The sequence below is a fragment of the Gopherus flavomarginatus genome, chromosome 1 (assembly GCF_025201925.1).
Source record: "Gopherus flavomarginatus isolate rGopFla2 chromosome 1, rGopFla2.mat.asm, whole genome shotgun sequence".
Classification (NCBI taxonomy): domain Eukaryota; kingdom Metazoa; phylum Chordata; order Testudines; family Testudinidae; genus Gopherus; species Gopherus flavomarginatus.
Window position 1 is genome coordinate 139,213,773 of NC_066617.1, and position 23,892 is coordinate 139,237,664.

Sequence of the window (23,892 nt, forward strand, 5' to 3'; positions counted from 1 at the left end):
ATCTGTCATGTAAGTATATAATACAATTTCCTCTCATTGTTTCTTTTTGGCAATTAAGGCAACTGATTTACATGATAGCAGTTTAGCACTATTGTGTTGAGAATCAGACGGATGCAAAGGTCATCTGTTATCTTTCCTCTTAAATGAACAAGAGTTCCTGGCTTATATGAAAACAAAAATTTTCAGTTCCAGTCCATTCCAGTCCAGCCTTCTGAAGGAAACAGGAACCATGGGCTCTTAGGCTAAAGCTGACCATCCAAGAAGCTGATTTTTTTCGTATGCAATTGAACTTTTGCACAGAAAAAGGTATATTTATTTCTTATGAAACAGATTATAAAATTGCATAGGATGGGTCATTAGGCTGATATAACTGATATGTATTTCTTTGTTAAAAGTCTATCAATATGTGTTTAATCTAATTAATTCCTATTGTTCCCTTTTTTATTCTTTTCTGTTTTAGTTCTTATACTGTGTCCATCACTGTGGTATCTTACAGTGCCTGTATCTTTATAGGCACCAGCCACATCATACACACTACATTTTTCAACAGATCCTTCTTTTCTTTTTTTGCAAATATAGTGAGGCAAGTTCTTCACTCAGTTATACAGGTTGACTATCATTAACTTCAATGGGAGTTAGACCAATGTAACTGAAGTCAGTGGAAGTTGTGCCCATGTAAACAGAGCAGAACTTGGTCCCATGGGTAAGCTCCATTATCAAGGGCTTTTCTTATTTATTTTAAAGAAATTTGGGTATGATCTAGTGGAGTCAATATGTTGGGTATGACTGTATCTAAGGTAGCGCTGGCTAGAAAATGGAAATCCTTTCCCAAGAAAAAAGTTGTGGCTTTGAATTATTTTTTCCATACTGAATTGGGAGAAAATGTCAGTAGTGCAAATTGTTATTGCAGGAAAGGATTACCAGAAAAATTCCATTGTGATTCTCCCAGAAAAGGATTTTTTTCAGCTTGATGGCTGCCACCCTGGAAGACTCTTGTCAATTTCACTTTCTCACCCAAGCAGAACATCATAATGACAAGAACCTTCCAGCCAGGCTGCTGGGGGGGAGCCACTGTTTAAATTTTCCTGACAGAAAATTGGATTTTTTTTTTATTAAAAGATTTGAAATTTTCCCACAGAAAGCTTAATATTTGGAAAAGGGCATTTTTTGTTAGAATAATTTTCCAACAGGAAATTTACAGTCAGCTGTAATCTGAGGCCCAAATGGGGCTTGTTTGAAAATTGAATGCATTCAGCTGTATCCTATAGCTAATGTAACCTATCTATGTAGAATTTCAAACTACTCTCTCATCTATCACCTGGTAACCTAATGTCGCAGAATGTTTTCTTAGATCTTATAGACGCACTTATATATTTTTAACATCTTTATAGCACTGCTAGTGCTGTAAAGTTAGTTTACAGACATAGAGGAGACAAAGGGTAAAACACAAAGCAAATGGCAAAACTCCTGTTGACTTTGGTGAAGCTAAGATTTCACCTCAGGCCTCTGCCTTGTGCACGCTTATCTCAGTGGGCAGACATCTGTGTGTGTAATGGAGCACAAATGGACTCAGGGGGCTGTGCATGGGATTGGAAGTGTTTGCCTACATGGATCAGTTTGCTGGAGCAGGATCTTTATATATACCATTCTCCCCCTAAGGTAATATAATTTATGGTACAATAAAAGATACTACCTGACCCACCTTGTCTTTCTAATATCCTGAGACCTATACATCTACAACAACACTGCAATTCTCCCCCTAAGGCATTAGGGAAAGATGTAGTTCCTTAGGTAGTGGCTGTAGATCATAACAGGGCCTAGCTGGGTCTTACAGTCTGGTGGGTTAATTTTACTTTTGCTGGGCTGCCCAATAGTTGGGTAATTGAAACTTGGTATTGAATTTTTTTAATGTTTGTAATAATTTTGTAACAGTTGTGCATGAGGTGTATGACCCCTGAGGCAGGCTTCAGGTAAATTAGAATAACACAAACATCCCATATCTCCTGTGCAGATAGCCCATGTTACCTGCTGAGAACAGAAGATGCATTATTTCTCAGAGTACATCCTTTTTGTGTGTGTTTGTTTTTAAAGCATGGATTTGTAGGGTGATATTATTGGATTATCATGAAAGACCATTTCAATTTCTGTTTTACAGCAATAAATAGAACTCCAAACTAATACAAAGAAATTCAGGGAGAAAACGGATGCTTGATATGAATCAAAACGAGTCTGGAAAACTATCCTCCAATTCTCAGTATGTTAAATATTGACAATGAATGTTCTAACATCTTTTATTTTAACAGATGATCTGTTTCACAGTCCTGATAATGCAGTTAGCTCTGTCCATTGTAACAACAGGTAGGAACGCACGTTGTTTCTAATACCTAAGAAAATGGAATTTTTATTCCTTTTTACAATAATTTCTTTATTCCTTCTATAATCCTACAAACCTTACTCAGGTAACAATGCCATCAGCATGAAAGACATAGAGAGGACTGTTACCTATTGCCTGTATGCTCCACTAAGTGTGGTGTGGACAAAACCCTACCCTCACAAGGACTCCCATTGAAGTCAATGGACTGAAATGGACAGACCCTTGACTGTCTGTGGTGCCACATTAACTTTAATGACAGAACAAGGAGTAACGTTCTCAAGTTGCAGGAGGAGGTTTAGGTTGGATATTAGGAAAAACTTTTTCACTCGGAGGGTGGTGAAGCACTGGAATGGGTTATCTAGGGAGGTGATGGAATCTCCTTCCTTAGAGGTTTTTAAGGTCAGGTTTGACAAAGCCCTGGCTGGGATGATTAGGTTGGGGATTGGTCCTGCTTTGAGCAGGGTGTTGGACTATATGACCTCCTGAGGTCCTTTCCAACCCTGATATTCTATGACTCTGTGCAGCCATAGAGGTTTGCCTGCATAGAGCTCATTGCCAGATCAGGGCCTGAAGTAATACTGAAGGGTTTGGCCCAGTAGAAATAAGGAGAAGCAGCAGTTCCAATTTAGATATCAATTAACTTAATGTGTTAGATATGAAAATCTCACTGTTACCTAATTTCTGTAGAATGTCATGTCAGGATTGTGCTCTGCATGAAAAATAGAGTCAACATCTTCAAACCTTGGTAATTTCACTAGATGTTTGAGTTGTTTAGCACCTCCTTAAAATCAAGCCACTTAAGCCTGCATCCTGTAAGTTACAATGCATAGGGGGACCCTTGAATCCATGCAGAGCCATTTAAATTAGTGTGTGTGTATGGGTCCCTCCCATGTAGTTACTTGCAGGACAGGGTTACCAACTTTCTAAGGCCCCTCCCCCTCTCATTCTATCCCCCCTCCTTCGGTTGCTTACTCTCCCCTGCCCTCACTCACTTGTGCATTTTTACTGGGCCGAGGCAGGGGATTGGGGCACAAGGGAGTGCAGGATCTGGGGTGGGGCTGGGGATGAGGGGTTTGCGGTGCAGGAAGAGGCTCCGGGCTGGGGCAGAGGGGTTCAGAGTGTGGAAGGAGGCTCCGGGATGGGGCAGAGAGTTGAGGTGTGGGGGAAGGCTCCAGGCTGGGAGATGGGGCTGAGGGGTTCAGAGTATGATATGGGAGTGAGCTCCGGGCTGGGGCAGAGGTTTGGAATATGAGAGGGCATTTGGGGTGTGGGCTCCAGATGGCACTGGCCTCAGGCAGCCCCGGCATTTCCTGGGGATGGAGGATGTCCACGCGGCTCCCAGGAAATGGCGGCATGTGACTCTGGCTTCTAGGCGGAGCACCCCTGGTCGCTCCTCTGCCTAGGAACTGGAGGGACATGCCGGTTGCTTCCCAGGAGCTGGGCATGGAGCCAGCCTGCCCTACTGTGGCCAACTGGACTTTTAGTGGCCCGGTCAGCTGTGCTGACCAGAGCCACCTAGGTCCCTTTTTGACCGGGCGTTCTGGTAGAAAACCGGATGCCTGGCAACCGTAGGACAGGGGCTTGATTTAATTGCCTAAATGTGGAGTTAGGTGATTAACTCTAAGCACCAAAGTTAGAGAATTTTGAGCTAGCCTAACAGGTGCTACCCAGTGAAATGTTTCAGGAAAGCATTTACAAAAGGGGCATGCATACAGCCAAAGTAAAATCCTGTTTAAATTGGAACAGATATTCAAGGCAAAACATTTGCATAACTTGGCCAGCTGTGTGCTCATCTGCACAATTTGGTCCAATTAAGTCACTTGGAGTGTAACTGAGGCAAGAGATTGGGCCCAAAATGTTTGTAAATAGGACATTCCTAGCACTTATGTTTTCAGTTAGTCTTTGATTATTTTCATTCTAATCAGATTCCAGTAAGTACTGGGGAAATAAAAAAGATTTATTACAGCTGCATTTCACTGGTTATTAGTCAAACCCTAGAATTTCATTGAGAAAAATGTCCGTGCACCCTCTTGAATAATATGCTCAGACAATTTCTGTAAAAATATAGGCCAGATGTTCAGCCTAGTGTACATTGATCTTGGAGTGGGCCTTAAATTCTGCTGGTATAAAATGGCATCATTCCATTGTAGCTGAAGGAGCTTCACTGATTTACACAAGCTGAATGGGCACAATGAATGTTAAGAATGAGTGGAGCTCGGCTGAACTTCGCTGACTTACACCAGCTGAGAATTTGTCTCATAGTCTTGGAGCTCCCAGGTGGTAAAACGATTGCTTGATTTTGCGTATTAAATTGTGCTTTGATATCCAGGATCATCAAGCTTTTTGCTTGCAGATGGACAAACAGAGCAGCCATCTCTTTTCCGCTGCAGCCTTTTTGGAGATGATCACATCAAAACATTTGATGAGTCTTTCTATGACTTTGCTGGGGATTGCAGTTACCTCCTGGCTGGGGACTGTCACAAACGTTCCTTCACGCTCATAGGTGAGTTTGAGTAAAATATCAGAGATCAGCAAATGTGGAACATTTTAGGGCTTCAGTATCCATCTATCTTGGATACTTTCACATGGGGGAAGAACACTAGCAGAGTTCCCAATGCTGCCTTCTGCTAGAGGGGAGGGACAGCTAAACCAATGAGTTTTAATAGCTCTATTGAGGCCAGGCATATCTGCATAGAGGTCCTGTTCCTCCAAACTGGCTTCTGATGTTCTTTGACACCTGGGTTCTTGCACGGATAAGCTACTGGAGAACCAGGATTTCCTCATTAGCCCTTGTGCAAAGAGGAAAAGTGGGTAATCTTTTAAATGTTGCTAGGGTGGTGGTGATTTTCAAAGCTGACTAGGGGATTGAGCCACATGACTCCCATTAAAAACTCATGCAGATTGTGCGCTGAATTATTTGAAAACCTATCCACTCACTACAGAAGTCCTTGAGGGTACAGGTATATTTAAGGTCAGCATTTTCCCCTCCACAGCTAGAGTTTGTATTCCCTTGAGCTGGAGGTGTAATTTCCAGCTGGAGGAAACATTCAACATTAGCGTTAGCTCGGGTTGAGCTAGTGTGCTAAAAACGATAGTGTAGCCATGGCAGGATGGGCTACCTGCCCTGTGTATGATCCCATCTGAAACCATATGTGTCTACTTGGGGTGACTAGCCCCTCTCATTGCCAGAGCTCCGCTCCATTTTTAGCACACCAGCTTGATTGGAGTTAGTGTGGGTTTGTCTCTTCGAGCTGTAAATTACCCCTTTGGTTCAGGTTTCAGAGGGGTAGCTGTTGTTCTGTATCAGTAAAAATAATGAGGAGTTCTTATGGCACCTTAGAGACTAACAAATTTATTTGGGCATAAGCTTTTGTGGGCTAGAAACCACTTCATCAGATGCATGGAGTGGAAAATACAGTAAGCAGGCATAAATATAAAGTACATGAAAAGATGAGAGTTGCATTACCAAGTGGGGAGTCAGTGCTAAAAAGGCCAATTCAATTAGGATGGATGTAGCTCATTCCCAGCAGTTGACAAGAAAGTGTGAGTATCAACAGAGGGAACATTATTTTTTGTAGTGACCCAGCCACTCCCAGTATTTATTAAGGCCTAATTTGATGGTGTCAAGTTTGCAAATTAATTCCGGTTCTGCAGTTTCTAACTGAAGTCCGTTTTTGAAGTTTTGGTTGAAGAATGGCCACTTTAAAGTCTGTTATTGAGTGTCCAGGGAGTTTGAAGTGTTCTCCTACTGGTTTTTGAATGTTAACAATTCTTAATGTCTTGATTTGTGTCCATTTATTCCTTTGTGTAGAGACTTTTTGGTTTGGCCAATGTACACCGCAGAGGGGCATTGCTGACACATGATGGCATATATCACATTGGTAGATGTTCAGGTGAATGAGCCCCTGATGGTGTGGCTGATGTGGTTGGGTCCTTTGATGGTGTCCCTTGAATAGATATAGGGAAAGAGTTGGCAATGGGGTTTGTTGCAGGGGTTGGTTCCTGGGTTATTGTTTCAGCTGTGCGGTGTGTAGTTGCTGGTAAGTATTCGATTCAGGTTGGTGGGCTGTTTGTAAGCAAGGACTGGCCTGTCTCCCAAGGTCTGTGAGAGCGAGGGATCATCCTTCAGGCTAGGTTGTAGATCCTTGATGATGCGCTGGAGAGGTTTTAGTTGGGGGCTGTAGGTTACAGCTAGTGGCATTCTGTTACTTTCTTTGTTGGGCCTGTCTTATAGTAGGTGACTTCTGGGTACCCTTCTGACTCTGTCATCTGTTTCTTCAGTTCACCAAGTAGGTACTGTAGTTTTAAGAATGCCTGACAGAGATCCTTAGGTATTTGTCTCTGTCTGAGGGATTGGAGCAAATGTGGTTGTATCTTAGGGCTTAGCTTGTAGACAATGGATGGTGTGATGTGGTCTGGATGAAAGCTGGAGGCATGTAGGTAAGTATAGTGGTCATTAGGTTTCCATTATAGGGTGGTGGTTATGTGGCCATCGCTTATTTGTACAGTAGTGTCCAGGAAGTGGATCTCTTGCGCGGACTGGTCCAGGCTGAGGTTGACGGTGAGGTGGAAATTGTTGAAATCCAGGTGGAATTTCTCAAGGGCCTCTTTCCTATGGGTCCAGATGACGAAGATGTCATCAATGTAGCACAAGTAGAGTAGAGGTGCTAGGAGATGAAAGCTGAGGAAGCATTGTTCTAAGTCAGCCATAAAAATGTTGGCATACTGTGGGGCCATGCAGGTGCCCATAGCAGTGCTGTTGACTTGAAGGTATAAATCGTCCCCAAATCTGAAATAATTGTGGGTGAGGACAAAATCACAAAGGTCAGGAACCAGATTTGCTATGACATTATTGGGGATACTGTTCCGGAAGACTTGTAGTCCATCTTTGTGTGGAATTTTGGTGTAGAGGCCTTCTACATCCATAGTGGCTAGGATGGTGTTTTCTGGAAGATCACCAATGGATTGTAGTTTCCTCAGGAAATCAGTGGTGTCTCGAAGATAACTAGGCATGCTGGTAGCGTAGGGCCTGAGGAGAGAGTCCACATAACCAGACAGTCCTGCGGTCAGGGTACCAATGCCTGAGGTGATGGGGCATCCAGGATTCCCAGGTTTATGGATCTTGGGTAGCAGATAGAATACCTGGGGCTCTAGAACCATAGAATATCAGGGTTGGAAGGGACCTAGGAGGTCATCTAGTCCAACTCCCTGCTCAAAGCAGGACCAATCCCCAAACAAATTTTTACCCCAGTTCCCTAAATGGCCCTGTTAAGAGTTGAACTCACAACTCTGGGTTTAGCAGGCCAATGTTCAAACCACTGAGCTATCTGTGTAGATTTGTTCCTGTGCTTCTTCAGGGATTTTCTTGAGCAGATGGTGCAGTTCCTTTTGGTACCCCTCAATGGGATCAGAGGGTCATGGCCTATAGAACGTGGTGTCAGAGAGTTGCCTAGCAGCCTTTCGTTCATACTCCAACCTATTCATGATAACGACAGCACCTCCTTTGTCAACCTTTTTGATTATAATGTCAGGGTTGTTTCTGAGGCTGTGGATGGCATTGTGTTCTGCAGGACTGAATTTATAGGGCAAGTGATGCTGCTTTTCCACAATTTCAGCTTGTGCACGTCAGCAGAAGCATGCTATGTAAAAGTCCAGTCTGTTGTTTTGACCATCAGGAGGAGTCCATGCAGAATCCTTCATCTTGTAGCATTGCTAGGAAGGTTTCTGGGGGCATAGGTGCCGACTTCCACTGTTCCCGGTTGGTGCTTGATCGCATCCCAGACTCACCCCTGCACCGCCCTCGCCCTGCCCCCATTGCACCCGCTTCCCCAAAGTCCCTGCCCCCCCTCTTCTTTGCTTCCTTCCCTGAGCGTGCCACATCCCTGCTCCTCCCCACTCCATCCTGGAAAACCCTAAGCACTGCCAAACAGATTTTTGGCAGCAAGAAGTGCTGGGAGTTGGAGGAGGAGCGGGGATGCTGAATGCTCAGGGAGGGAGGAGGTGAGGTGGATCTGGGGTGAGAGGAGTTTGGCTGCTGGTGGGTGCAGAGCACCCACTAATTTTTCCCTGTGGGGGCTCCAGCCCCAGAGCACCCATGGAATCGATGCCTATGTTTGTGAGTTAGTGTGCGGTTCAGTGGTGTGGTGGAAATATTCCTTGAGTCGGAGACAGCGAGAGTAGGATACCAGGTCACGGCAGACCTGTATCATGTTTATGGGAGGTGGGGCAGAAGGAGAGACCCCGAGCTAGGACAGATGCTTCTGCCAGGCTAAGAGTATAGCTGGATAGATTAGCAATATTGTTGGGTAAGTTAAGGGGACCACTGTTATGGCCCCTTGTGGATTGTAAGAGTTTAGATAGTTTAGTGTCTTTTTTCCTCTGTAGAGAAGCAAAGTGTGTATTGTAAATGGCTTGTCTAGTTTTTGTAAAGTCCAGCCATGAGGAAGTTTGTGTGAAAGGTTGGTTTTGTATGATAGTCTCCAGTTTTGAGAGCTCATTCATGATCTTTTCCTGCTTTTGCTGTATAGGATGTTGATCAGGTGGTTCTGCACTTTCATTGAGAGTGTGTGGAACAATCTGTCACCATAGTCTGTGTGGTATGTTGATTGCAATGGATTTTTTACCTTCAGTCCTTTTGGTATGATGTCCATCTGTTTGCATTTGGAAAGGAAGATGATGTCCATGATGTTTCACGAAGTTGATGGATTTCCACTTCCTACGGCTAAATTCAGTGCCTTGCATGGCGACAGGTTTCAAAGGGGTAGCCATGTAGATGTAAGCCTTACACTCAGGGCTGGAGTACACACAGTTTAAGCACTGAAAGTGATTTGTGAAACTGGGTGCAAAACCCTTGTTCGAACATTCTTATTTTGGATGATTAGTGTCCTATTTCAGTTCAGTTTCAGTAAGCTTTAGGGCTCTTTTAATCCAAAGTAAGGGATTTGCACCGCTTTAACTGCATTGGTTTCTGCTCCAATTTAGTAAAATTAATAGAATTCTTGAGTGCAGATAAGCCCTAGTGAAATATATTTAAAGGAGATTTGGATGGATTGATTTGTGCGATAACCATCAATTAACCATTTAAAGATTGTGAGCTGAGATTTCATGACTACGTTTTAAAAAGAAACATGCTGCTATCGAGTACTGCATGCATCTGTTATCTAGTTCAACCTCAGTATGTGGTTTTAGTACCCGAGTGATATTTAACATAGACTCATCCTTTTGTTTTAAATCTCAAAGGGCACATATCTGAAGTGAATGTCTCCGGTAGCAAAAGACATTAACAAGATGTGCATTTAGAATATTAGCTCTGAATTAATGTTGGGGGAAATGTAATGATGAGTTGGAATTGCAACTGGTATTAAATAACTTTGGGTAGAGCTACACAGCAAATGGAGGTGCGTTTGTAGCATGGATGGGCATAGCTTTAATCTAGCTAGCACTGATAACAATAGTAGTGAAGATGTGGCATGAGCTTCAGCTCTGGCTGGCTGCCCAAGTACTAGCCCAACGGGGCCCCCGGGTACCTACTCGGGTTGATAGTCCATTCTGAAGTCTTCACTGCCATGTCTATATTGCTCTTGTTACCTCTGCAACTAGATTGCAATTAGCATGGATATGCATACCTGTGCTAGAATCACACCTTCACTTGTGGTGTAGATATATCCTTGGACAATTTTGTTACTGGGAACAATCTTATTTGCTGTGCAAAAAACTGATTTTGCACAGGAGGCAGGGAATGGGGGGGGGAAGAGGGGGATGGTGGTAGTGGGAACAATGAGGAAAGTTAGAGCTATTCAATTGCTTCAGCCACTCTCTGCTGTGGGGTGTACAGATGAACATGACTTCATTGATCATGCCTTTGGGCAAGTACATGTGCACCAGACTTGATGTCACCATTTGAAAAGATACAGTGTAAATTCCTCCCCCATGCCAATCCCCTGCTGTCGGACAGTGAGAGGGGGCATGACTAAGGTCCTGCCTTTGCTCCTCCTATTCTGTTTATGGCTCTATCTTGAAAGGCACTAAGAACTCTAGCGCCAGATCCAGCCAAACACTTAAGCCTATGCTTTAAGCATGTGAATGGTTTCATTGACTCTTACTGAACTGAAAGTATGTGCTTAAGACTTTTGTTGAATCAGGCTAGAATGATTAGTACTTTACAGGATCAATCCCAGCACTAGACTTGTGCTCAGGTGTCACAAGGATTGTGATAATGACTAGTTTCTAAGCAGGGGCTAAGGAGATGTAGTGGAAGCAAGGGGGAATTCTTGTTCTGTCTTCCCCCACTTGCTCTTTCTGCTCCTGTGCAAAGCTCTTCACAATCTGACCAATCAATTACTGAATGTTCAACACCAATCTTCATCATCAGTGACCCCAGCCCTTGACTACAGTCAGGAAATGGAAGCAGAGAGTGGGGAAATTCTAAAATTAAATTATTCCTATGAAAAATCAACCAAGTTCCCACTGGAGTTTCCTTTCAACAGAGCTTTCTAGGCATACAAGGTGTGTTTGAAGCAGGGGTGGCTCCAGGCACCAGCCCAGCAAGTGCATGTCTAGGGTGGGAAGCCACGGGGGGCGGTGTGCTGATCGTCGTGAGGGTGGCAGTCAGGCAGCCTTCGGAGGGATGCCTGCAGGAGGTCCACCGGTCCCACGACCTCGGCAGCAATTCGGCAGTGAGTACGCCTATGGCGCAGAACCGGCAGATCACTCACAGAAATGCTGCTGAATCCACATGACCAGCAGACCGTTCGCAGGCATGTCGCCGAAGGCTGCCTGACTGCCGTGCTTTGGGCGGTAAAAAAACATAGAGCTGCCCCTGGTTTGAAGGCTGTGACTCCTATATGAAGAGAGATTGAAAAGACTGGAATTGTTACCTTAGAATGGAGGGGAATAAGAGGGGACAGGATGAAAACATATAAAATAGCAAATGGTCTAGAGAAGGTAAGCTGGAGCTCGTGTTTTCCCTGTCTCAGAACAAAAGAACAAGGGGACATTCAATGAATTGAAAAGATGGGAAATTAAAAATGGATGAAACGAAACACATTTTCACTCAACATGTAATTAGACTATGGAACTCATTGCCACAGTATTACATTGAAGCCAAGAACTCATTAAGATTCAAAGAAGGAATGGATGTTCATGTGGATAAAAAGAATATTAAGAGTTACAATAGTCAAGGCAAACAAATTTTTGGTAAGCATTAAATACCCCGTGCTTCAGGGTTTAAACCAATCTAACTATTAGGGATTAGGAGGAGAGCTTCATGAGGGCCAGATTATCTCACATCTGCCTATTGTGGGGTTCTTGAAACTCCCTCTGTGGCATCTGGTGCTAGCCACTGTCAGTTTCAGGATACTTCAGTAGAAAGACCATGACACCAATCCTGTGTAGTAATTCTTTTGATTCTATATAACTGTGTAGTTGATCAGTGTCCAGGACTGTTTTGTGTGGAATTATCAGGGTTGAAATAGATGCATATTGAGTATATGCTGTGGTTACTCATTGCTAAAACTGGACAAATAATTCAGTCAGTGAATTTTTCCTCTTCTCTGTTGGTGAATTTTCTGAGAACAGATTGTGATTTTATCAAACTTTTAAATTCTTTGAAATTATTAACCAAATAACTTTTAATTCCTGTCACAAAGCTTGTTTGCAAACAGTATGTTGTGTGCATTTGAAATGACACTTGTTTTGATTAGGCACATAAGTCACATGGTAAGGTTCTGTTCAATAATTGCTGAACAACTCTTCAAAATTAGTATCTACTCCTAGTAGTCATGACTAGACATTTAGAATTTCTTTTGTGCAAATATTCTGCATTATTCACTTTAAATTAGCTTTTCCGATGAATATTCTTGCCAATGTTGTCAAATGCAGAAAGTGACCACAAAAAATATATGAAAAGAATTGAAGCAAAATTAGTCAAAAATTCAGTTAGCTACACATGCAGGTTTCAGACAGCGCTTGTAAGTACAGCCTCAATCCTGTACAAATTTACACATCTTTAACTTTATACACTGAGAGTAGTCTTAGGATTTGTCTACATTTTACTGCAATTAAAAACCTGTGAGTGGCTCGTGCGGGGCTGTTTCATTGCAGTGTAGACTTGCGAGCTCCGGGACCCTCTCAACTCACAGGGCCCTAAGGGTATGACTACACCGCAAATCCCCCTCCCCAAATCAACCAAACAACCCCCCACACACCATGGCAGTGAGTCTTAAAGGCCGTGTCAGTTGACTCAGGCTTGCACATCATGGATAAAATTAGCAGTGTAGTCTGGCTCTGAAACCTTCCTTGCCCCATGACCAGATCTCAGAGCCCAGGCTCCAGCCTGAGCCTGAACATCTACACTGCTATTTTTAGCCTTGTAGTGCAAGCCTGAGTCAGTTAACCTGGGCTCTGAGACTCACTGCCGCATTTGTTTTTTTTTGCAGTGCAGATGTACCCTTATTCACCTACTGAGTAATGCTTTGTCTCATCTTCAGGAAATGTAAATTCTTTATTGTTTGTATTACTGTAGCACTTAGGATCCCCAATCATGGACCAGAACACCATTGTGCTAGGTGCTGTATAAACCCAGAATAACAAAATGGCCCCTGCCACAATGAGTTTTCAATCTAAGTATAGGAAAAGAGACAACAGATGGATACAGATCAATGTGGAAAACAGTGAGATAGTGTTGATCAGTATGATAGGCAATGATCACAGAACACCAGCAACCTAGCAGATGTCAAGTTTATTGTGGGCATCATGGCAAAGGAGAATTTTCAGGAGGGATTTGAAGGTGGCTGAGGAGTTAGCTTGGTAGATGTTTCTAGGGAATGCTCCCCAAGCATGAGAGGCAGCATGGGAGAAAGCACAAAGATGTATGTTTGAGAATTTAACAAGTGGGCAATGGAGCCTGGAATCATGAGTCAAGTGGAGACAAACATCAACAGCTTGACTAGTGAATGAGAGATAAGAGGTAGGGTGTAGATTGACCATTAAGTGTCTAGAGAGTGAAGACATGCAGCTTTATGCTTGATATAAAAGAGAAGGGGAAGCCAGTGGAGGGATTCCAGGAGTGGCTTGACTATGGTCAAAGTGACAGCCTAGGAATTTGGTTTTCAATCTTTTTCCATTTGTGGATGCCTAAAAAATTTTGAATGGTGGGGCATGGCCCCAGGTCCACGGACCACAGGTGGCAAACACTGAACTAGGAAAATGATTGTTGCAGCAGCATTCTGAATGAGTATGTGTGGGGCAAGATTACATTTGTCAAGGCCCGAGGACAGGATGTAGAAGTCATCAAGACACAAGATGATGAGAGCTTGGATGAAAGTCTAAGCTATATGGATGAATAGGAAAGGCTGTATTTTAGAGATGTTATACAGAGAGAATCTGCATGATTTAGACATAGCCTGGATGTGAGGACCTAGAGAGAGGTCTGAGTTGAAGATGGAACAGAAGCTATGGTGTTGAATGACAGGCAGGCTGGTGATGTTGTCTACAGGGCTTGGGAAATGTGGTAGAGGAGAGGGCTTGGGGGGAAGATTAGGAGCTCTTATTTAGCCATTTTGAGCTTGGGTTTGGGACTGTCTCTTACCCTGTGTTTATATTGTGCCTGGCTCAATGGTACCCTGATCTCAGATAGGGCATCCCAGCACTACTATCCTACAAATAATGAACAATAATAATAACGGTCTTTGCAGATTGAGGCCTACTTTTGTATAAATAAAGGCAATTTCCTCTAAGTCTAAGTGCATTTAAAAAGAACAGCAATCAAGAAGAAGCTCGATTTCATGAAAAGAAAGAATAATCTCTTGTGTCATTTCAGGTGACTACCAGAATGGAAGAAGAAACGGCTTCTCTGTGTATCTGGGAGAATATTTTGACATTCACTTGGCTTTAGATGGAACTGTGACTCAGGGGGACAAAAGGTAGACAATGCAACAGTGAATGATGTCAGCTAGAAAGTGTAGTATTCATGTTATTTTGTGCATTACATCTTGAGCAACCTTTTATTTTTCTTAACAGGGTTTCCTTGCCTTTTGCCTCCCATGGGATATTTGTAGAGACCGAGGCAGGTTATTATAAGTTATCCAGTGATGAGCATGGCTTTGTAGTGAAGATTGACATTGATGTGAATATTCAAATACTGTTTACAGACAAGCACTATAATAAAACCTGTGGCCTTTGTGGTAACTTTAATTACTTTGCCGAAGATGACTTCAGAACGCAGGAAGGTAAGGCTCAAAATATTTACCTTAGATTTTGACATAGACTCCAGTAGCATTTTTCTTGAGGGCTGATTCCACAACACTTGAATCTCAGTGATTTAGCCATGAGTTTTCTTCACAAAATTTGGCTACAGTGTTGCATTCTGATGTGCCAGTAAGTTATGTGACTAAATCCTTCAATCTTCCTCTTCCCTAAAAATTAATTAGCTTCATCTTTTATCCCTGAGTAAAACAGAGGGCTCTAGGGGTGCTGTTTTCACAAACTTTTACTCTAGAAGTGGTAATGATGGAACTAAAGTCTATATATCACGGACTTCCATGGAAAAACTAGCAGAAAGGGAGGATTTACATGAGGAAACGCTACTACGGTCAACACTGTTTCCCACATATGAGGCAACTGGGGATAGGAATGGGGTTTAAATCGCCATAGAATTGACAGAATGTGTGTCTTGAGGAGACATCTGCATAAAAGAATGGCCTTTCATTGATTCTTTGGGCCTTTCTAACCTAGGCAGCATGCTTTCCTCAGGAGACATGTTGCCTGAGGCTCCTGCTCCAAACCAAGGCCTGGTCTTCTGTCTCATACATGAAGGTTTGTAAGCATGGAGTAGGAACCCCTGGGATGAATGCTGACATCATCTCTCTGTAGAGGCCAATTTGTGATACAGAGGTTATGTGGAAGGGCATCTGTGTGTTCAATGAGCAGGAATGATACTGCTTTAGTTCTTCTCCATCCTGCATATGTTTATGCAAATTAGCCCCTTCTAGCTCAGCCTACAGGTGTACGGATGGCCCTGGTTTGACTTTAAAAGGCAGTCCTTGATTTCTCTTGCTTCAGAGGTCCTTTTTCATCTTCACTCTAAAGCATTCACTCTATGGAGGTAGAAGGTGTTTCCATTGAACGAAGTGCTTTATAAAGTGGAGAGAGAGCTGAACAAAATAACAGAGAAGAACTTGGTACTTTTCTAGTAAAGATACCATAAGGATGGCCTGGAAACAGGGGGCACAGTTTTAGTGAATGAAAATCCTAAATGGGTATAGAATAGTGTGTGCTAAAATGTCTGACCCTGTCTTATTCAATGGAAACAATGAGTGAAAAACCCAGCTCACAAAATTCCAATCTGAGCCTCTGGCACCCTAAAGTTTGGGAGTGTTACAATCTGGAGTTTGATTCAGGCACTTTTCTAGTGACAAACAGAGGCGGGAGAAGTAAGAGCACGGTCAGTGGATTCCGTTTCAGGACAGGCAGCGGTGTTGGCATCTGCTTTGGTTTAGAGTAATAAGACAAAACCCATGAATTAGTAATCCTAAAATGTCAAAGATCTCCTTCTATCACTGCTGCTTGAACTCATTCCATGGTCTGTAGACTGTGTGCCTGAAAACGGATCTTCCTGCTGAAGACAACAAGACTTCCAGAAATGCTACCCCAGTGTGGTAGAGTGAATGACAGGGAGACTTTTAAAATGTATTAAAAATAAAAAGAAGAGAGAAGAATACAAAGGGCGAGGGGTAATTGCCTGCACCCTTCGATAGCCCGCTGTTGGCGTTTCCCTTGCTGTGTCCCTGTTACACCATGCAGGCTCTAATTCTTCAAGCTGTTTTGTGTGGCCACAAGAGCCTTCCTGTGCAGATCAGCTTGCAGTATATAGGTACAAGTTAGCAGCTTTACCTGGCTTTTAACATGAACCAAGAGATCTTTCATATAAGCTGATCCATAAAGCATCAGAATGAACCCTATTAAAATAAGAAATACCATCTGTCTACTCCTGTTCATCATACTTTTACTTGCTGTCTCTTAGTCAAATTAGAAGCGTGTAAGAATCATCCCAACTCAGATTTCAGTAAGAGAGTGACACAGAGATCGGACTGGTCTCTTCCTATGGCTTGATCCTGCAGTAAAAATTCTTATCGGCTGTTGTTTCCTGTTAACCTTTTGTCCATGTTTTGACTGTTGGACTGGGACCCAATGATTGTAATCTATAGGCATAATTATGGTTTCAATTTTTGTTGATAAGTAAGATCACTTGAGTTTATGAACTAAAATAATAATTAAAAAAACACACAGAAAAGGACATTACATAAAGTGTGAGAAGACTGTTAAGTCCTGAAAGACACTGAACTTTGATTTCAGATAAAGTAGCAGCTCTCAGGGTCAGACCCAGAGAAAGAGAGACAGACAACTAATACTAGAACCAATTCTTATAGTTTAGCCAAAGAGCACCCAGAATAGCTGAGAGGTGTGTGCAAAGGTGCCATTTGCAACCCTTCAGTCCTGGCCTGTCCAGTCACTGAGCTGGACCTCACTGTAAATTAGAGCAGTCTCAAGACTGCTCTAATTTCTGTTGGCTGCTGATGACCCTAGGGGCCCATTATAACAGCTGGAGATCAGTAGGGCACTGGAGGGATGCCCTCAGTCATGATCCCTTTCCAACCCCCAAAGACCATGACCCATGTGGCATAGAAGCTGCTGTAGTGATTTTAGATGACCAGAGTGCTACTCTATACAGGAAGATCCTTCTGTGACTTGGTGATCCATCTTTAGGACAGCCTTGTACCACTGGAGCTACAATATTCCCAACTTTGGTTTGCAGAACTGAGCACAAGAGTTTGTAGCATTTGGTACGATTTTACATCTGACCAACTGTTGCTTATGTCACAATTTTAACAAAAGGGTTTTTGTTTATATTGAAAATTATTCCTCCCCCTATTTTAGATACGAAAACCATCTGTGCTTGAAAAAATTGGTTGCTTTAGCTCAGAAACAGGGCTGTTTTTGCTTTTACATGACTAACTTCTGATAACATGAGTCTTCTAGTATCAAATGCCACTTTCTGTTCATTCATTGGCCCCTTGTGGGAGGACTCAGTGTGCTTTAATCATTGCATAGCAGGCCAGAGATGGCAAATGAGGAAGGAAGGCGTGAGTGGAGGGAAAGGGAATTTTAAATTTAGTAAACTGTGTATATTCATGTTTATTTGATCATTTCCGTTGTTTGTCTGTACTGTGACTCCTTCCTTTGGCTCTGTACGGAAGCTTAGAGTCTGGCAAAATAATCATACTGGTTCCTTGTGACCTGCAAATCTATGACTTTCACTCTGGAATGAATTTTAAGGAGTAAGTAGTGTAGCAAACCCATGACTTCCCAGGATGTCACTATGCTACACACCATGGCGGCTTGGCATTTCATAGAATTATAGAAGTGTTGGACTGGAAGGGACCTCGAAAGGTCTTCTAGTCCAGTGGTTCTAAGCCAGGGGCATGCGTACCCCTGGGGGTACACAGAGGTTTTCCCTGAACACATCAACTAATGTAGATATTTGCCTAGTTTTTTTAAAGTGAGGTGAAACAAAGACAAGTCAGACTCCTGAAAGCCATGCAGTAGCCTGGAAAGGTCGAAAGCCATTGTTCTAGTCCAGTCCCCTGTACTCAAGACCATCTAGGTCTAGACCATCCCTGACAGGTGTTTGTCTAACCTGCTTTTAAAAACCTCCAATGATGGAGATTCCACACTGGCAATTTGTTCCAGTGCTTAACTACCCTGACATTTGGGAAGTTTTTCCTAATGTCTAACCCAGGGGTTGGCAACCTTTGGCACATGGCCTGTCAGGGAAATCTACTGGCAGGCCAGAACGGTTTGTTTACCTGCAGCATCCGCAGTTTTGGCTCTTCGCAGTCCCACTGGCCACAGTTTGCCATTTCAGGTCAATGGGGGCTGTGGGAAGCGGTGGCCAGCATATCCCTTGGCCCACACCGCTTCCCGCAGCCCCTATTGGCCTGCAATGGTGAACCGCAGCCAGTGGAAGCTGCAATCAGCTGAACCTGGGGACGTTGCAGGTAAACAAACCATCCCGGCCCGCCAGCAGATTTCCCTGATAAGCCGCATGCCAAAGGTTGCCGATCCCTGGTCTAACCTAAACATCCCTTCCTGTAATTTAAGCCCATTACTTCTTGTCCTATCCTCAGAGGTTAACAAGAACAATTTTTCTCCCTCCTGCTTGTAACAACTTATTATGTAGTTGAAAACTGTTATCGTGTCCCCTCTGTCTTCTCTTTTTCAGACTAAACAAACCAATTTTTTTTTCAATCTTCCTTCATAGATCATGTTTTGTAGACCTTTAAACATTTTTGTTGCTCCTCTTTGGACTTTCTCCAATTTTTCTACATCTTCCCTGAAATGTGGCACCCAGAACGGACACAATATTCCAGTTAAGGCCTTATCAGCACGGAGTAAAGTGAGAGAATTATTTCTTGTGTCTTGCTAACAACACTCCTGCTAACATCCCAGAATGATGTTTGCTTTTTTGCAACCATGTTGCACTGTTGACTCATATTTAGCTTTTGATGCATTATGACCCCCTGATCCCTTTCTGCAGTACTCCTTTCTAGGCAATCATTTCTATTTTGTATGTGTGCAACTGATTGTTCCTTCCTAAGTGGAGTCCTTTGGGTTTGTCCTTATTGAATTTCATCCTATTTGCTTCAGGCAATTACTCCAGGTTATCCAGATCATTTTGAATTTAAGTCTATCCTCCAAAGCACTTGCAGCCCCTCCCAGCTTGGTATCATCTGCAAACTTTATAAGTGCACTGTCTATGCCATTATCTAAATCATTGATGAAAATATTGAACAGAACCGGACCCAGAACTGATCCCCATGGGACTCCACTCGATATTGTCTTCCAGCTGGACTGTTAACCACCAATAACTACTTTCTGGGAATGGTTTTCAAACCAGTTATGCACTCACCTTATAGGAGGTCCATCTAGATTGTATTTCCCTAGTGTTTTTTTTTTTTATGAGAAGATCATGCGAGACGGTATCAAAAGCCTCACTAAAGTTGCGATACACTGTGCCTACCACTTCCCCCCATCTCCAAGGCTTGTTACCCTGGCAACATCAGGGATATAACTGTGCTCCTCCCGCTCCAAAGGCACAGGCCCTTGCTACTGAAGCTATAGGAGCAACTCCAACAGTTGGTAGCAGTAGAGGGTCCATCATGCACAGGTACACAGTCCTGATTCCATTCAGTAAGGAACAGTGCTGCACTGATACTTACAGTGAGCTAGTTCCTGCTATGGTGGTGTTTTCAAGTTCTGTCATGGTTTGTAAATGAAATGTAATATGTTAATCTCATCCTGGCCACTTTCTAAGACCCTGCAGCTTTAACTGACAGGCAGTCTTTGCTCAAGTCATTAGTGTACAGTTGCAACCCTCTTTCCCGGTGCTCAACTATCTATTGAGGTGCTTCCTGGTAGCCAAAGCATCTGTACACCTCACAGTGACTGATGGATTTGTATCCTCATGACAGCATTGTGAGATAGGGAAGAACTGTTCCCATTTTACAGATGGGAGACTGAGGCACTGGGGAAACTAAATGATTTACACATAATCATACAGAAACTATGGGGCAGAACAGGCAATTTGATCCTGCATCTCCTCAGACCTAGGCTAGAGCTGGAGCTACGGGACCATCCTGCAGTTATACTTGGTGATGGATGCTGTAGGTCAGGATTAAGGCGCATTTGCAGCGCTTTGTGAAAAAGCTCACTCTACTTAATTCAAGCCAGGCCTCTTATTCCCTCACTTTCAAGAGCATAACTTTATACACAAATATTTATCTTACATGAACCCCAGTGCCTTTCTATAGATATGGATTCTTTGGCCAGGACAGCAATAGGAAACAGGCAGCTGGGAATCTCTCCCCAGATAATGAATGCACTCGTAATAAAAGAACACATGTGGCCACTTTTTGGACAAGGGCCTGGTATTTTGAGTCTATTCCAATTCTGAGTCTGAAAATTGGCAGGCAACACTCTGCAACCCTTACGCTCCTGAGATGTAGGCGGGGGGGGGGGAAGGATAGCTCAGTGGTTTGAGCATTGGCCTCCTAAACCCAGGGTTGTGAGTTCAATCCTTGAGGGGGCCATTTAGGGAACTGGGGTAAAAATCTGTCTGGGGATTGGTCCTGCTTTGAGCAGGAAGTTGGACTAGATGATCTCCTGAGGTCCCTTCCAACCCTGATATTCTATAGCATGACATTGCTTGGTAAGTGTAAAGCAAAGTAGAAAGATATAGCAACTGTGAGTGATATCTAATGCTTTGAGTAGTGTTGAGAGGTTATCAATATTGTCTTCCCAAATGTTCAGATGCAGCATAAATGTACTTGAATAATAATGCAACTTTGCATCTGTATAGTGGCTCCTATCAAAAGATTTCAAAGTTCATTCCAAACTTCAATGAAGCAAGACTCCACTGTGAGGCATTCAGTCATTTTACAGATAAGCCATGGAGAGGTTAAGTGACTGACCCATGATCACACAGGAAGTCTGTAGCAGTTCCAGAAACAGAGCTGAACTCTTCTGACTTCTAGTCCTGTACCTTATTAATACCCTACTGCCTGTTGAGGTGCAAGGGAAATAAAAGGGAAACCTGCTGACATTTTCAGAACTGATGAGTGATCTTGAGTCCCCACCTTCAAACATTCTAAAGGGGCCTGATACACAGACAGCATTGAGTGCCTGCCCTCTAAAAGTCAGTGTTATTCAAGTAGAACTAGAAAAACATTTCTTGCATACAACATGGCAATATGTTTTTTTCCATTGCAGAGAGAAACATGAGGGCAGTAATGTCAGACCAATATATGCACAGACCAATAAGCTGAACACTGATAACAAGAGTTCTAAGGTCATAAAACATTTCAAAGTTGACTCATGAAGCCAGAGAACATGTTCCAAATGGAAGTCGCTAAGACTCCCAGAATGTTTGGAATGATTCTCAGTGGTGCTAGGAAGCAGGTGTGATCTGACCCTCTCCTTGAGATCTATCTTCTGACATGTCTAATAAGCAGCATTGTCAGTAGCCTTGAAAAAGACTATGGGTCCTATTCTCCAACACACAGGGATCATAATAATAGGGTATCCAATTCCCAAACTTTTATTAACTCATGCACAGACAGGTTGGGAATTTTTATGGCACTTCAGTGTTGATTTAACTCTGCTCCCATTGAAGTCAATGAGAGTTTTATCTTTTTCTTCAATGTGAGGTGAATTAGACCAACACTGAGTGCTTTAGAAAATCCCATCCCTATTGTACAAAGGGCAGTGGATGAGCGATTTTGATGTGCTATTAACTGAACATTTTTCTCCGAAGTGTCTGCCAAAGGTGATGAGACTGCATTAGAGCAGGGAAGAGTGGCTTGAGAAACCTTTAAGTATTAGAAAATGTGCCAGGAATCGATGAAACTTCAGTACTGGTTGAAATCAGATATTCAGCACCTCATTAAATGTCTGAAAAATTACTCAGCTAAACCAAAATACCTTTTCAAAAAGAACTAAATGATACACTACCAAAAAGTGAAAGGAACTCTGCACGAAGAAGCAGATAATGATGTTCTACAGCTGTATAGATGGGTTCAGAGTAGGAAACTAGCTATCCCTAAAGGTTCAGTTAATTGTCTTATCTATGTGCTTAAGAAGTTCCATGCTTTCCCTTGGCTTCCTTGTTCCCCCATAATTTTATATTTTATTTCCCCCAGCACCAGAGTGCCCCCTCTCTTCTGCTCCCTTTACCTCCAAATATGGTTTAATAGAATGACAATGAGTTTTATGTGGTTAACATGGTAATCTTAGAATTCAGTTCTTATCTCAGCGTGAAACATTCTGTACATACCAGAGATAATTCTGTCACTCATTTTTTGTACTCCTGCAAGGTATGTGAAGTATCTGAGAATCATCTAGCTCACTAAAAGCAGCAAAGAATCCTGTGGCACCTTATAGACTAACAGATGTTTTGGAGCATGAGCTTTCGTGGGTAAATACCCACTTCCTCAGATGCATGCATCTGACGAAGTGGGTATTCACCCATGAAAGCTCATGCTCCAAAACGTCTGTTAGTCTATAAGGTGCCACAGGATTCTTTGCTGCTTTTACAGATCCAGACTAACACGGCTACCCCTCTGATACTTGACATCTAGCTCACTGATATTGATGTGTAAAGGGGAGGATAGTTTAGTGAGTCCTCTTCAAAATGTCCATTTGCAGAAACATGTAAAGGTCCATTACCTATATTCTCCAATGTACATAAATGGCCACGAGGTACATTGAGGTACAATGACTTTACAAGAGGTAATGACTTCATGCACATCTCTGTTGGTGCTCAGTGGGAGCTAGATGACTAGCTGCCTTTTGAAAGTCTCCCTCATTTTTTCAGAAGATATTTTTGAACACAGAAAATGAGACTGGCACAGTATCAAATATTTTAGAAGATAAAACAGACACAATCATCCACTTAACTATTGGGAGTTAATGATGAGCCAGGTCAGGACGAGAGAGAGCCTGGTGTTAGGGCTCATCTGATAGCTGTTTATCTCTCAATACCATTATTGCATCCAGTGCCTTGATTTGAGGAACACCTGAGACAAACAGTCTGGTTTGCCCACCGCCTTGACCCTACTGTAGTCATATCTGTACAAAGTGCCATCAAATACAAATATAAATAACACACTGGAGAAGGCAGTGGAGAATCAGATTCCTTTGCTGTTTTTTCCTTTCTCTCTTCCATTGTCTTCTTCCTACAGGCAACCTAACTCAGTATTCAAATGTTTAGATGCCTGCTTTAAATATTTAGGCATCTGGCAGTGTTGATTAAGTATACTTTAATCCTACCTCAAGGCGGGAGGCGGAGTGGACTAGATGACCTCTCAAGGTCTCTTCCAGTCCCACATTTCTATAATTCTCCCTCATTCGTCCCCATCAGTATCTGATTTAGTAAGGAATGGTTCTCAAACTGTTTAACCTGGACAGAGCCCCGATCCTGCACTTGAGTCAAACAGAGAGCAGCAGTCCACCTTCCTGGAGCCTCCTTGAAGTTGCTGGGATTCTGTGTGGATGCAGCAGTTTGTCCATGCACAGTCAGGACACTGCTGTGTAATGTCACTGTCCATTCCTCCTTCAACTTCCTTCTTAAAACCCACTTCTATCACGAATCCTAAGAAAACTGTCAACTATTAGTAGCAAGACAAAGGGCAAGTGAGGAAAGATGATGCTTATTTGAGAAATACATATTCCTTGGAGTTTTTATTCCTGTCCCACTGTGTCCATCGTATGTTGCTTGTCTACTAAGACTGTGAGTTTTGGGGCAAGGCCTGTGCCTTTGTTTGTATTTGGAAAGTACACCATACGGGCTGTTGCTGCTACTGTAATGTATCCTAGCATGTTACACGGGCTGTTACAATCCAGATAAAAATAACTGCTTCTCTACATGAGGAGTTGTGTGTGATTGGCAAAAGGGTTTGAAATGG

General features: G+C 42.9%; 1 protein-coding gene across 3 annotated transcripts in view; it reads left to right on the forward strand.

The window, feature by feature from the left end:
• The first annotated feature begins 207 nt into the window (after positions 1-207).
• The window catches only part of VWF (von Willebrand factor), a 250,196-nt gene continuing 226,511 nt past the window's right edge, over positions 208-23,892 (forward strand). For 2 of the 3 annotated variants that reach the window (XM_050965078.1, XM_050965096.1), the window contains exons 1-5: positions 208-306; positions 2,304-2,358; positions 4,704-4,877; positions 14,193-14,295; positions 14,393-14,601. In XM_050965078.1, the coding sequence (XP_050821035.1) occupies positions 2,304-2,358; positions 4,704-4,877; positions 14,193-14,295; positions 14,393-14,601 (541 nt within the window). In that variant the 5' untranslated portion in view covers positions 208-306. The remainder of the gene's footprint in view (positions 307-2,303; positions 2,359-4,703; positions 4,878-14,192; positions 14,296-14,392; positions 14,602-23,892) is intronic. The other variant, XM_050965087.1, reaches the window with a different exon arrangement.